Raw genomic sequence first — 13,627 nt, 5'->3', positions numbered from 1 at the left:
AAAAGGGGTCTTGATACCAGGAGGTTCAAATCCTGGCTCAGCCACTGACTCCCTGTGCGTGTGTGCGTGTGTGCGTGTGTGTGTGTGTGTGTGACCCTGAGCAAGTCACTGAACCTCCTTGTGCTCCGTCCTTCGGATGAGATGGAAAACAAACGAGCTCCTATTGGAAGTGACTCTGCAGCAGCAGCAGCAGTTGTTGATGATGCAGAGTTCACCCTCCTAGTCTCTGCAAGTCACAGCTGCTAAAAATGACTAAATAATAAAAAAAAAAAATGTTTTTTTCGATTCAATGTACACACACTTATTCAGACAAGTCTTGATATTTTTTTGCTAGCATTTCAGCTCCGGATCATGCATGCGTTTCCACAACCGGATAACCTCCCTGGGCGTCCGTCTGTGCACCAGAACAAGCGTCCTGTACACGCAGGGGTTGTCCCGGTCCCCTTCCGAAATATCGAAGGTCCTGAAGCCAGGGTGTTCCGTAGGGGAGACCCCCAACTTCTCAAGGCACATCCCCATGTAGACATCGTCGATGGGGAAGAGAACCACGCGGTCGCTCGCTCTGCCCAGCCTTAGTGCCAAGTCCCCCGAATAAACCATCCCTCCTCCCCCTACGTAAGCTGGGTAGCCCCCCTCGTACAGGCTCTTGGGCACGTAGTACTTCTGCTTGACTTTCCGGAGCGGGGCAGCGTGACGGATCACCTGTCCCAAAAACAGATCCCGGCTCTCATTGGACCTGCTCTCCAGGTGTCCCAGCAGGGCCTCCGTGTTGAGGAAGACGTCGTCGTCCCCTTTGAAGACGTACCTGGCCCCGGGACACCTCCTCCCCAGCCACTTGAGAAACAGCACGTCTTTCAGGGTGAGGTTGAAGAAAGTGTCTTTGAAATCCCACAGGAGGAGATCTCCGTGACGTCTCCTCTCCAGCTCCAGCAGCCCTGTCAGATCCGGGAAGTGTCCCGAGTCTGGATCCTGCCTCCCCAGGAGGAACACCCGCTTGACGGTGGCGTTCCCGATTCTCCCGGCCCGGCCCCAGCTTTCCCGGATCGCCTGCCGGTTCTCAAAGTTGGCGACCTGGGATTTGATGGCGAGGAGCAGGGTGGGTCGCTCGCCCTTGCACAGCCCCGGCTGATCAATGACCAAGCGGTAATCACGGCAGTGCATGGACACCACGAAGTCCTTGACCCGTCTAGGAAGGGTATTGAAGTCTCGCACCCGGGTCGACACCCCTGGGTTGGGCTGGCAGCGCCCGCTGAGCCGGGGAACCGCTCTGCTGGGCGTTCCGTTTCTCAGGATGGGGTTATGCGCGCGGTCCAGAGCGTGCTGGAGGTGGTTCCACAGGGCGCTCTCGTCCAGGGAGAGCTTCCAAAAGACCCCGTCCGGTTTGAGCACCCTGGGGCGGACCCTGGCTTGGGACGTCCCGTCGGGAGAGGTACTGGAGAGAGAGAGGAAGGTGTAGAGAAGGAGGTTGGCCACAGAGAAGCACAACAGCCAAAGCAGGATCTTCTTGTAGATCAGACTCATGTTGGGAAACCTGCATAGAAAACACACACACACACACAGAGTTGAAACCTTTTCAGTTATTTTTTTAAACATTGAGTTGAAAAAGGAACTCCATTATAAAGCACACAGGAGAACAGGATGGATGCCCTGCTAATTTTGGGGACCTAATTAAAAATAGATCATTTTAATGAAGTTGGGAGCTGTGCAAATCTCTAGCTGCATTTAAAACACAGGGTGACCTGTTAAAAAATATATACAATACAGCACCAAGCGTGACACAGCTTAATAGCTCCAAGGCTTCTGATCCCAGCTAGCTGGTGAACTTTTCAATGTACTCTGAAAGTGGGGCAGAATTTGTGAAGAAAAAGCTTACTGTAAACCACATTCTGTATAAAAACATTTTGAAAAAGTGAAGGGATATTAACTACAGAAAAAAAGTAATCTACAGATTACTTTCTCCAAAAATGTAATCTATCGCAGATTACAGATTACTTTTGGATTACTTTCGCCAAAAGGCACAGTTTTACACAGTCGATACCACCTGGTTAATAGTAACACACTCCACGAAGTATCTTTAAAATTTCCAAACTCAGTTCTTTTCGGTGTTAAGCAGAAAAGGGCGATTCTTAGGGTTCAATTGCTGAAATGCAGTAACTCTCTCTCTCTCTCTCTCTCTCTCTCTCTCTCTCTCTCTCTCTGCATTTGTGTGCCTGCTACAGATGGATGCAACAGCATTGCAGACCACTTTCAAATGATTTAATAACTTTATGGAGCCATAGCTACTACCCGGACGGAGGTGGCTTAATTGCAAACTCCACTCGCACGTGGATTCTTTCACCCGGACTGATTTGCAAGTCAAATGGAAGTCCATAAACAAATGACCTAAGCACACGTGCCGCTTGGCTGACCAGGGATTCAAGTGTGGAGATCACAGAGTGTATATATAATGTGTGGACATATGGAAAACTAGCCAGCAAATGCATGACAGCCACAGAGGGAAAGGGATGTCATTTATTTCCCCCATATAAAGCAAATTTGAAAAAGAAAAATCAATGAAAAATATGTGTCTCATCAAACTCCTAGTAAAACCAGGAATGGGTCACACTGCTGTGCAATGGGAGTCTGTACTAATATATATAAGATAGGACCCCCTCCCAAAAAAACCACAGCGGCTTTGGAGAATTAATTAGCAACACCCGCCATACCAGCGTCAATATCCGATGCGACATTGGTTCTGGCGGGATCAGTCTGTACAGATGCGACTCTGGATTGATTATTGATCGCTGTTTGTCCATTAATTAATCATCAATCTGTTTAAAACTTCTAGCGTCTTCCAAACACTGCAGGGTGTTCTGTCACGGTGCTGCGTGTTTCACTCCTGGCCACAAAAATACAGAAGGGTTTTTTTTTTTTTTTTTTTTTCTATAGGGAATGTTTACTTAGAGAAATGAAATCGAACTAACCTTTCAATAACAGAGAAAGCCTTTTGTTCTCAAGACACGCATGGAAAGCACCATCTGCTGCATCCAATTATATTCCTTTATCCGTTCATTACAAATTCAGAAAATGGGGAGGGAGAGAGGGGGGGGGGGGGCGGAGGATATGTCCAGCGGTTAAAGAAAAGGGGTCTCGATAGCAGGAGGTTCAAATCCCGGCTCAACCAGTGACTCCCTGTGCGTGTGTGTGTGTGACCCTGAGCAAGTCACTTCACCTCCTTGTGCTCCGTCCTTCGGATAAGACGTAAAACAAACTGAGCTCCTATTGGAAGTGACTCTGCAGCAGCAGCAGCAGCAGCAGCAGTTGTTGATGAAGCAGAGTTCACCCTCCTGGTCTCTGTGAGTCGCTTTGCATAAAAGCCTCCGCTAAATGACTCAATAATAATAAGAGCGATTGCAGCCAACAAAACGCTTCCCTGAAATCTGAACTGTGATGCCCTTCAGTCAGCGTCGCACACCGATCAATTAAAAACCATCATATCAGATGCTACACGTGAGGTTAAAAAGAAGCGTGCAGTCTGCAACACGCACGCACGCAAACGCACACGCAATATAATAAACGGAATTCCCTGCTCAATTATCCCCTCGCGGTTTTGCTCACCAACGAAACTCTGAACTGAGGCAACACTTACTGGAACTTTCCAAGGGAGGTATTTATAATATATATATATATATAAAAACTAAACGTGAAAAAAACACGTGTCCAGCTACATTGTATTAATAATAACAGCAACACACTACAGTTGCGCATAAATAACCTTGACTTATCATTTGCCGTTATAATAATAATCATAATAATAATAATAATAATAATAATAAATAATAATAATTGAATGTTATTTATCCGCAATATCTAGTTTGATTTTGTATTATCATGGAGGCGCGCATACAGACCAATATAGAAAGCTGCGGACTTCGATACTGTTCTTTCAAAAGCAGAGCCCCCCCCCCCGCGTGTCGTAGCAATTATTCCGGCGGGGGGGCGGCTCGAGGCTTTGTCAACGACCCCCCCCCCCCCCCCCCGGTGAAACCCTAACGTTAAAAGTTATGTGAACCCCTTATTATTATTATTATGATTATTGCGTGGTAGTAGCAGTCCTAATGTGTTTTATTAGAGAACACGTGACTAAATCAAATGTCTAAGCAAGTTTTATTTCACTTTAGTCTAAAAGTACGTCACCTTGATGTTTTGTGTGAAAATAGTCATACTAAAAAAAAAACACCGATAATTCAAGATAAATCAACAATAGACACACACACACAATGTGTAACTAATAAGAGAGAGAGAGAGAGAGAGAGAGAGAGAGAGACGCGCACACATTATTATTATTATTATTATTATTATTATTATTATTATTATGTATTCCTTAGCAGACGATAAGAATGATATATAATTCTTATATACACGTTCAGTACACATATAAAATCGGCTCTATAGAAACACGGCGGATGTTAAGATCGACTCACCGTTATATGTCGCGTTGGAAGGTGACAGGATATCACAGAAATGAAACCAAGTCTTTTTTTAAATTCTCAGAATCACTACATCACATATTCAAGTCCTTGCGGGGTTTCCTTCTCTGAATTGTATTGAAGAAGCGACGCACCCTTCCGCCGCGTCTCACAGACGCGCACAGCACGGCTAAGCCGAGGCAGCGGCGGGCAAAATGCTTTCTGCATTGAAACCCCACAGTCGAAACCGACAGAGAGGGCAGCTCGACTCTGGAGACTCTCCCGTTTAAACAAACCCAAACCAAAACACCTCCGAAACGTCTGTCCTTCTCTTCTCGTCCAATCGACTGTTCATGATGGACAAATCCCGTCCGGTTCTTCTGCTGGGGATCTGTGAACGACACGTTAGCAAAACACACAACCGGCGCACACTGAACCTACAGGTGTTAATATTTGCATAGAGACTAGACCTGCCCCCTATCTACACCGCTGTTCACGTGGGTGTGGTAATTATCATGAGAGAGGGTGGGGTAATTATCAGACAGGGTGGGGTAATTATCAGAGAACGAGTAGGTGTTTTCTATCTTTTTTTTGTTAATTTGATAAGCATTTTTAAAGCATTTTAAAGCGCAGTGAGCCGTATAATTAGGGACTTCTGAACGGACGGGCGTTAAAAATGTAGTCCCCCCCCCCCTCTCCCCCTCTCTCCCCCTCTCTCAAATTTTCAAATTCAAATTCAAATTCAAATTGGCTTTATTGGCATGACAATAAAAATAATTGTGTTGCCAAAGCACATACATGGCATAACCAACTCAAATATACAGACAAAGAATTTTTCTTAATACTAACAGTATCCCTCCTCCCTCTATATTAATACAGTAAACAGAATCCCTCCCTTCCCTCTATATCAAACAGTACCCCCTTCCCCCCTCTATATTAAACAGAATCCCCTCCCTCCCTCTATTAAACAGAATCCCCCCTCCCTCAATTAAACAATACCCCCTCCCTCCCTCCCTCCCTCTTTCTATATTAAACAGAATCCCTCCCTCCCTCCCTCTCTCTTTTCCCTCTCTAGTGTGATGTGTTCACGGTCTGTCCCTCAGGCTATGACAGGTCTCCACGTATTGACCAGCCAGTCTGGCTGTGTGTTTGTCTTCCCCCAGCAGGATTGACAGCTTCTGGGTATCACACATTTTTGGGAATTCTGGGACTAAATCACAGAATTTGGGGAAGAAAATGTCCCTTATGTTTTTATATTTTTCACAGTGTGTCAGGAAGTGAATCTCTCTCTCTCTCTCTCTCTCTCTCTCTCTCTCTCTCTCTCTCTCTCTCTCTCTCTCTCTCATACAAAAATTCTGTGGATGATGTCATGATTATTAGAATATAATTTTTGTATATATATAATTACAAATATGACCCTAAACAATACCTCCTCATTAATTTCATTATGGGATGTGTCCCGCAACTCAAGCACGGATGAAACTACATCAAGACATCAATTATAACAGCCGTCCCTTATTCAACATGAGGTCTGACGACAGTAATGCGCGTTGCAATTGTACTCGAGGCCACAAGGTGGCGCTTTAGTACACGTTTCCAGCTGAAGCCTGGTGAAGCCGGGTGTGCGTTTTGTTTATTTCACAGCACACTCGCGCGGTGAGGGAGGGGGGCTGCAGTCATATAGTCCAGCACCCTGGCGCCGGAGGGAGGGGGGGGGGGGGGGGGGGGGGAGAGAGGGAGGGGGTTGTGGGTTACCCATCCGCAGTGAAGCTCCGCTGTGCCTGGGGTACTGATGAGTCTGTCGCAGTGGGCTTTGCTGTAAACATCACACACAGAATCCTTCAAGAAGCTGCTTGATGAGATTCTGGGATCAATAAGCTACTAACAACCAAACGAGCAAAGATGGGCCGAATGGGGGCCTCCTCTCGTTTGAAACTTTCTTGTGTTCTTATGTAAAATCAGACCCCCCCCGCCCCCAACACACACACACACACACACACACAGACACACGCACACAAAATCAGACCCAAACACACACACACACACAAAATCAGACCCAAACACGCACACATACAGATACAGACACACACACATACAGATACACACACACACAAATTCAGACCCCCCCCACACACACACACACAGACACTCACGCACAGACACACACAGATACACACACACAAATTCAGACCCCCCCCACACACACACACAGACACTCACGCACACACACACACAGACACACACACACACAAAATCAGACCCAAACACACACACACACAGGACACACACAAATTCAGACACCCCCCCCCCCATACACACACACACACAGACACTCACGCACAGACACACACAGATACACACACACAAATTCAGACCCCCCCCACACACACAGACACAGACACTCACGCACAGACACATACAGATACACACACCTTTCGTTGTCGAATTAACTGATGAATAAAAAAAACAAGACAACGAGGTGTAAAAAAAAAATATTTTTAATAAATTATTTTGATGACGTCGTTTTTCCCCAGACAAATAAATAGAGGGACATTTACTGTGATATTATTAGCATCAGTATTACAACTATTAGTATTATCATCATTATCATTAGTATTAGTATTATCAGTATTTTTACATATTTTTAGTATTTTACAGAATTCCGTCTCCCTATCACCCACACATCAATACCCGCGGACCAACATGAAGGTTCAACTCAAGCCAGTGAAAACTAGACGGGACTTCTTAAAGGGAAGTGTATTTATCTCTGGCATAACTACAGTGCGGTATTTCTGTTTCAAACAAAGTTTTTTGCTTTAATTGGTTTTTGAAAAGAGCCAAATTTGGCAGCGTCACACAGTTTCACCCCTTATCCTTCTGTCAATAAACAACAGCACAGCCTGCAGTACCCTGATAGAGCACAAGGGGAGTCGATGAGCACAGACCCAGTACAGCACTGAGTTCTCTACACTAGACTGTATTGAATTAGCTGCTCTCAGATCCACAGCACTGAGTTCTCTATACTAGACTGTATTGAATTAGCTGGCTCTCAGATCCCCAGTACAGCACTGAGTTCTCTATACTAGACTGTATTGAATTAGCTGCTCTCAGATCCACAGCACTGAGTTCTCTATACTAGACTGTATTGAATTAGCTGGCTCTCAGATCCCCAGTACAGCACTGAGTTCTCTACACTAGACTGTACACAGTTTTGAACACACAGTACATTGTTTTTTCAGCAGCAGAAATTCTGGAAGACATTGATTATAATTGTCACAGTTCTGGTTTTAAACACAATTACAACGACAAAGGGTCCTTGAGTTTTTAATAGGGCAGCGTTGTTTCTGAATTCACTCTGAACGGTGAATCAGACCCCCGATCCACACCAGCGCCCCCTGCCTCGATTAATCGGTTCTTGCAGCTCTTAGTATGGATTCTAAAGGGAGTCGCAGGACAGCACAGCGAATTTAAATAATTGCATAATCAACGATAAAACAGTCGACAGCTAAAACTTTCACAACTTGAATTTCCAGGCTTGAACTCAAAACTCAAGTATCCTCTCCATTTTCATTCTTATTTAAAATATATATGTGTGTGTGTGTTTACGATCACAGTGTTAGCCCCAAGCACAGAACTCCTATCAATCCGCTCGACCCTTCATTATTCTAAGAAAGAAACGACTCACACAAGCCAACTCAAGTTTGTGTCCGTAACACCGTTTCAAATTGTCCTTCTGGCGTTTTTTCGTTGTTTTTTTTTTTTTTTTTTTTGGTTTTTTACAACTTTCAGGTCACAACCTGAGTCTAGAAGCGCGGTACCGTACACACCCGGTCAGACACCCCCGTCTTTCTCACAGAGTGGTGACACGGTTGACACTTTTAAATGTTCCTAGGACGTTTGGGGGGGGGGGGGGGAATCAATTTGAAGCCCTGTCCGCTTAGGAAAGCTGCGGGACGCTTCATCAACTGAGCGTCGAGAAGAAGTAAAACGAAGCGTGCCCCTAGAGGTAGAAACTGGTAATGGTGTTTTATACAGCGTTCATAATAGGACGGGAATGCGCCTGCTAAAATTTTAAAACGAGCACGCTAATTTTGCAGCCGCTCCTGTGTGAAAATGCGTCGGACCGCTTCGTGCTTTTTAAATTAGACATCTTAAAACAGCTTCTGAAAAGCCTCCTGCGTTTTTACCGTGTGCGGCTGCGCGTTCTTTCTCTCTGCCTGTTTTAAATGAATTGCACGTGTGGTCTATTAAAGTCATCAATTAAATCAGACAGTGGCTAATTTGCCTATGTCAAAAGTATTCGAAGATTTTCAGTCCAGCGGTTTGATTTCTTCTATATAAGAAATCAAAACTACAGAAGCAACGGGCTGTTCTAACACGTGTACACACTGCTGTACACATATATAATGTAAATCCGTCTCAAATGATCCTAGTTATTTCTATCTAGAAGGAGGCTGTGTGGTCCAGTGGTTAAAGAAAAGGGCTTGTAACCAGGAGGTCCCCGTTCAAATCCCACATCAGCCACTGACTCACTGTGTGACCCTGAGCAAGTCACTTCACCTCCTTGTGCTCCGTCTTTCGGGTGAGACGTAGTTGTAAGTGACTCTGCAGCTGATGCATAGTTCACACACCCTAGTCTCTGTAAGTCACCTTGGATAAAGGCATCTGCTAAATAAACACATAATTCATTTTCCAGTGGTTTCAGCTCCTCTGGCTAAAGAAATCTGTGAAATCCTGTTTTGGGCAAATTCTGTGGAAAAGCTGCAAGACTGTGAGCTACTGTGAGGGCCTGAGCAGAGAAAATACATCATCATCATCATCATCATCATCATCAACAACAGTAGAAAACAAATAATATAATCAATCAATAAATACATAAATAAATAAATCCATCTGAGAAAAATGTCAAAATTGAAATGTCCTTGTTCTTCATGGTAAAGCAAATGGTGAGTCCTATATCATATAAATATATATATATTGCAACTTAGGGATGTGTGTGTGTATATATATATATATATAAAGACTGGTATTTTATGCATCCTAATACAGAAATGACTTTATTCCACGCTAGTCAGTTTTGTAAGGTCGATTGCAGTTCAATTTTTTTTTTAAATGTCTTTATATATAATCCAGAATTTTGCACTCTTGAGCGACGAAAAACAAACAAACCCTGATTTGTCTTTTAAAGTTCAGTTTTCTTTAAGAAAAAAAAAAAAAAAAAAAACTGTATTGCATGTATTCCAAAGATTCCGGATTCTTCCCAGCCTGCCCTGAGATCAGCCCCTCGTTCTGCAGCGACACCAAGTCCTTGGAAAATCCGGGGACTCCGCTCCGAGTAAACGATCCCGCGGTCAGCCTGCGCAGATCAGGGCGCTGCGTTCCCGCCCGCGGTTATCCTCTCCGTTCAGTTTGATATTTTACACAGCTTGAGAGAACGATTGCTCACCACCCCATCGCTCACGGCGTTTGCATTTGGCACTTTTTAATAAAGAAAAGCTTCCAAAATTATAGCGCTGCATAATTGAATTGAATCCAGGGGAAAGCCTTATAAAATCTTGCACGGTCATTTTTCTTTTCCAGTTTTTCCCCCACTGCATGTTTTCTCCATAGCTCATGGTCTACAGCGTTTCAAAATTGAGACACAGAGACAGCTGGGGTCAGGGGTTAGGGTTAAGGGCTTTGGGAGGTGGTTTTGGGGGTGGGACGACCCTCAGACCTCGGTCTCCAGGCCCGTCAGTTTGGGGGTGAGGATCGTGAGTGACCCCGGAGTTGAGGTCGTTCTCAAACTCCAGCAGCTGTCCCATGAAGTTCAGGTTGGGGGAGATGACGGGACGCTTGCCCTTCACGTACTTGTAGGCGTCGGTCATGGTCATAAGCGTGTGCTTCATCAGGTACGCGATGACGAGGGTGGCCGATCGAGAGACCCCCGCCTGGCAGTGGATCAGACCCCCCGGCCACACTGGTGAGCTTCCTCTGGGGGGAGAAGGGGAGGAAGGAGGGGGGGGGGGGGGGTTTAGTAGTTAATATTAGTGCCGGGACATTTCATTCATTACTCCTGTGTAAAGTTCAGCGATGAAAACAAGATCCATTTCAGGTTCTGATACTATGAGCTTGATTAGCCCCAGTGTGTGCAGGTAACACGCTCAGGTGTGCACTATTCACTTACAATGCTTCCCTATGCTTTACCACACCTCTCTGTGCTTTACAATGCTTCCCTATGCTTTACCACACCTCTCTGTGCTTTACAATGCTTCCCTATGCTTTACCAGACCTCTCTGTGCTTTACAATGCTTCCCTATGCTTTACCAGACCTCTCTGTGCTTTACAATGCTTCCCTATGCTTTACCACACCTCTCTGTGCTTTACAATGCTTCCCTATGCTTTACCAGACCACCCATCTCAGCTCGTGAAGTCCCCGTATCAGCGATTAAAGATCAATTATAAAAACGAGCCCCGGGCTCCTGAGCTTCAGACTCACCGATGAACTCGAAGGCCTCCTCAAAGTACTGCTGCAGGTTCTGCTTGCTGCTGTCGGTGGCCGGAGTCTCTTGTAGCGCAGCAGCCCGGAGTCCAGGTGGTACAGGGGAGGTGGGTGGTGACGTTCACCACGAACCCGATCCCCAGCCGCAGCATTCGCTCCAGATCCCGGGCGTCCCGCTCGTTCCCCAAGAACAGGAAGGGCAGGATGGGGCTCAGGGCGCGTTCTCGATGTCGGGGGTCAGAGGCAAGGGGGCGTCCCCGTCCGAGGACCACCACCGAGCCTTCTGGGAACAGAGCACAGGGAAGCATTGTAAAGCACAGAGAGGTCTGGTAAAGCACAGGGAAGCATTGTAAAGCACAGAGAGGTCTGGTAAAGCATAGGGAAGCACTGTAAAGGACAGAGAGGTCTGGTAAAGCATAGGGAAGCATTGTAAAGCACAGAGAGGCCTGTAAAGCATAGGGAAGCATTGTAAAGCACAGAGAGGTCTGGTAAAGAATAGGGAAGCATTGTAAAGCACAGGGAGGTCTGGTAAAGCATAGGGAAGCATTGTAAAGCACAGAGAGGTCTGGTAAAGCATAGGGAAGCATTGTAAAGCACAGAGAGGTCTGGTAAAGCATTTTATAAAACATAACAGATCAGGGTAAACTATGATAAATGCACAGCTTAACCACGAACACACAAACCTAGGGTTAGCTTAGAATTTCGTGTACATGAGGACAGTTTGGGACAGTCCAGGCTCTTCAACTCACACACACACACGCCCCAATGCATTCTGGTAAGTGTAGTCCCGCTGTGATAGGTACCCGAGACAGGTAGAGCAGACCAGAATGCCTTGCGGTGGAGTTGAACAGCCTGAACTGTCCCAAACTGTCGCAGTGTACACAAGAGTCACGTGGTAAACCCCAGAAACAGCCGAAAACGCTGGTGCACTTGACTTCCTCCCAGTGTTACCCGATACAGGCGAAGCCCCCCTCGCTCCTTACCTCTGAACGGGAGCTCCTTCTGCTCCTTACTGAGAGAGTTCAGCATGAGGTGCAGGGACTGCGTTGGCACGGGGGGCCTGTAGGGGGCGTCCTTGAGCTCAGCGGTGGGCGTGGCGGGACCGGAAGAAAGGGGCGGGCTGCTGGGAGAGGAGAGGGAGAGGGAGAGGGAGAGGGGGAGGAGTCTGCCATCTCGCCATAGCCAATCCGCTCCTTGGTCCACAGCCTCTTGAGCGAGTCCCTGCCCTCGCGGTTGGCCGCCCCGGAGGGGGAGATGAAATCCAGCACGGCCAGCTTGCCCTGCTGGACCCTCCGTCTGCCGGCTGCGTCGGTGAAGTGCGTGGCCGCCCCCTGCTGGTGGCTCCTGGTATAACCTGCCAGATTCCTGCAGTCCAGGACCAGCGGGTTGCTGGAGCTGCTGTTCTGATCCTGAGCCGCTTGGAGCGGGTCATCTTTTCGCCAGTTCCTCCGGCCAGATTGTCCGCACGCTGTAGTCGTCGTCGTCCGGGGCCCCCCTGGAGCCGGCCTTGGAGGACCCCCGGGGGCTGGCGGTCGTAGGTCACGATGGGGTCGCAGCTGCAGAAGCTGCAGGAGGAACCGACCGACTTGATGGAAGGGTTGCAGCCCACGCAGCTCTGCAGGGCCCTGAAGGAGGCCGGGGGCCGGGAAGAGAGCGGGCGCAGGGCAGGCAGCCCCCCAGCTTCTTCCCCAGGGGCCGCAGGGCTCCCCAGGACCCTGCCCGAGCAGGGGACACAGTCCAGGGGCCTCAGGAGGCAGGAGTGGGACGTGGACACGGAAGAGGAGGACGAGGCGACGGAGGCAGACAGGCAGCTGCCCAGCAACCTGAGCCCCGCCCCCACCCCGCTCCCCCCCCCGCCGCTCCGCCTGCCCCCCCACCCCGGCCGGCAAGAGAAGGAGGAGGTGGGGCTGGACCCCCCCACCCCCACCCCCATCCTCCCCCACAACTGATGAGTCGCCAGCAGCCCCTGCAGCCGCACTTTAGGGGGTGCATGAGCTCCAGCGTGCGGGAGGAGGAGGAGGAGGGGTCTTGGCTGGGGGAGGCTCGCGCCGGGGCTGGGTGCCGGTCCCTGGCCTGGACGAGCGGTTCTGGGTGCACGGGTCTGCCCGAGAGGGTCTGGAGTTCTCCTTGCTGGACGAAGCCTCTTTCCGGTCCCTGCAGTGGCCAGACGTCGTCGGGGGAGCTTTGGGACGGCTGGTTTGGGACTTCCCCCCCTCGATCGGTTTCTCCGGCTGCTGGTTCAGATCCAGATGCAGGGACAGCCGGCGCCGAGCCCTGCCGGGCCCCTTCGATAGCCCCCCCGCTCCGCTGCTTCCCGCTCTTGATCCCGGTCCCAGGGAGAGTTTGATATCGATGGTGTGGGTGTGTCTGTACCCCGACGAGAGGCTCCCGTTGCTGCCCTGTTCTTTCAACGCTCCTCCTCCTCCTCCAGCCCACTCCCCTCTTCCCCCTGCCCTGCCCGGGGTCACCGGGGCAGCCTGGCCGGGCAAGAGCCTCTCCAGCTCAGGGGAGCAGCGGCGTTTCTCTGGGCTGGCAGGGGAGCGGAGGAGGCTGCGCTGGGGAACGAGGGGTGGGGAAGGCGCAGGGTCAGGTCTTGGGTCTCTGCAGAACCACGATGCGCTCGTCCAGGGGAGAGGAGGCATCGGGAATCACAGGCTGAGGGAGAGAGAGAGAGGGGGGGGTGAGAGAGAGAGAGAGA

General features: G+C 48.6%; 1 protein-coding gene and 1 pseudogene across 1 annotated transcript in view; both read right to left on the bottom strand.

The window, feature by feature from the left end:
* LOC117962367 (N-acetyllactosaminide beta-1,3-N-acetylglucosaminyltransferase 2-like) overlaps nucleotides 1-4,940 on the bottom strand; it is a 5,984-nt gene extending 1,044 nt beyond the window's left edge. Inside the window, exons 1-2 of the mRNA XM_059020071.1 lie at nucleotides 4,464-4,940; nucleotides 1-1,531 (exon numbers count right to left, since the gene is read on the bottom strand). The exon at nucleotides 1-1,531 is cut by the window's left edge and continues 1,044 nt beyond it. Coding sequence (XP_058876054.1) covers nucleotides 331-1,521 — 1,191 coding nt within the window. The 5' untranslated portion in view covers nucleotides 1,522-1,531; nucleotides 4,464-4,940 and the 3' untranslated portion in view covers nucleotides 1-330. The remainder of the gene's footprint in view (nucleotides 1,532-4,463) is intronic.
* Nucleotides 4,941-8,303: 3,363 nt separating this feature from the next.
* Nucleotides 8,304-12,862, bottom strand: LOC131729840 (dual specificity protein phosphatase 10-like; annotated as a pseudogene).
* Nucleotides 12,863-13,627: the final 765 nt, after the last annotated feature.

The sequence above is a fragment of the Acipenser ruthenus genome, unplaced genomic scaffold (genome assembly GCF_902713425.1).
Source record: "Acipenser ruthenus unplaced genomic scaffold, fAciRut3.2 maternal haplotype, whole genome shotgun sequence".
Taxonomy (NCBI): domain Eukaryota; kingdom Metazoa; phylum Chordata; class Actinopteri; order Acipenseriformes; family Acipenseridae; genus Acipenser; species Acipenser ruthenus.
Note: the sequence above shows the minus strand (reverse complement) of the source record. Positions and strands in the feature narration are given on the sequence as shown.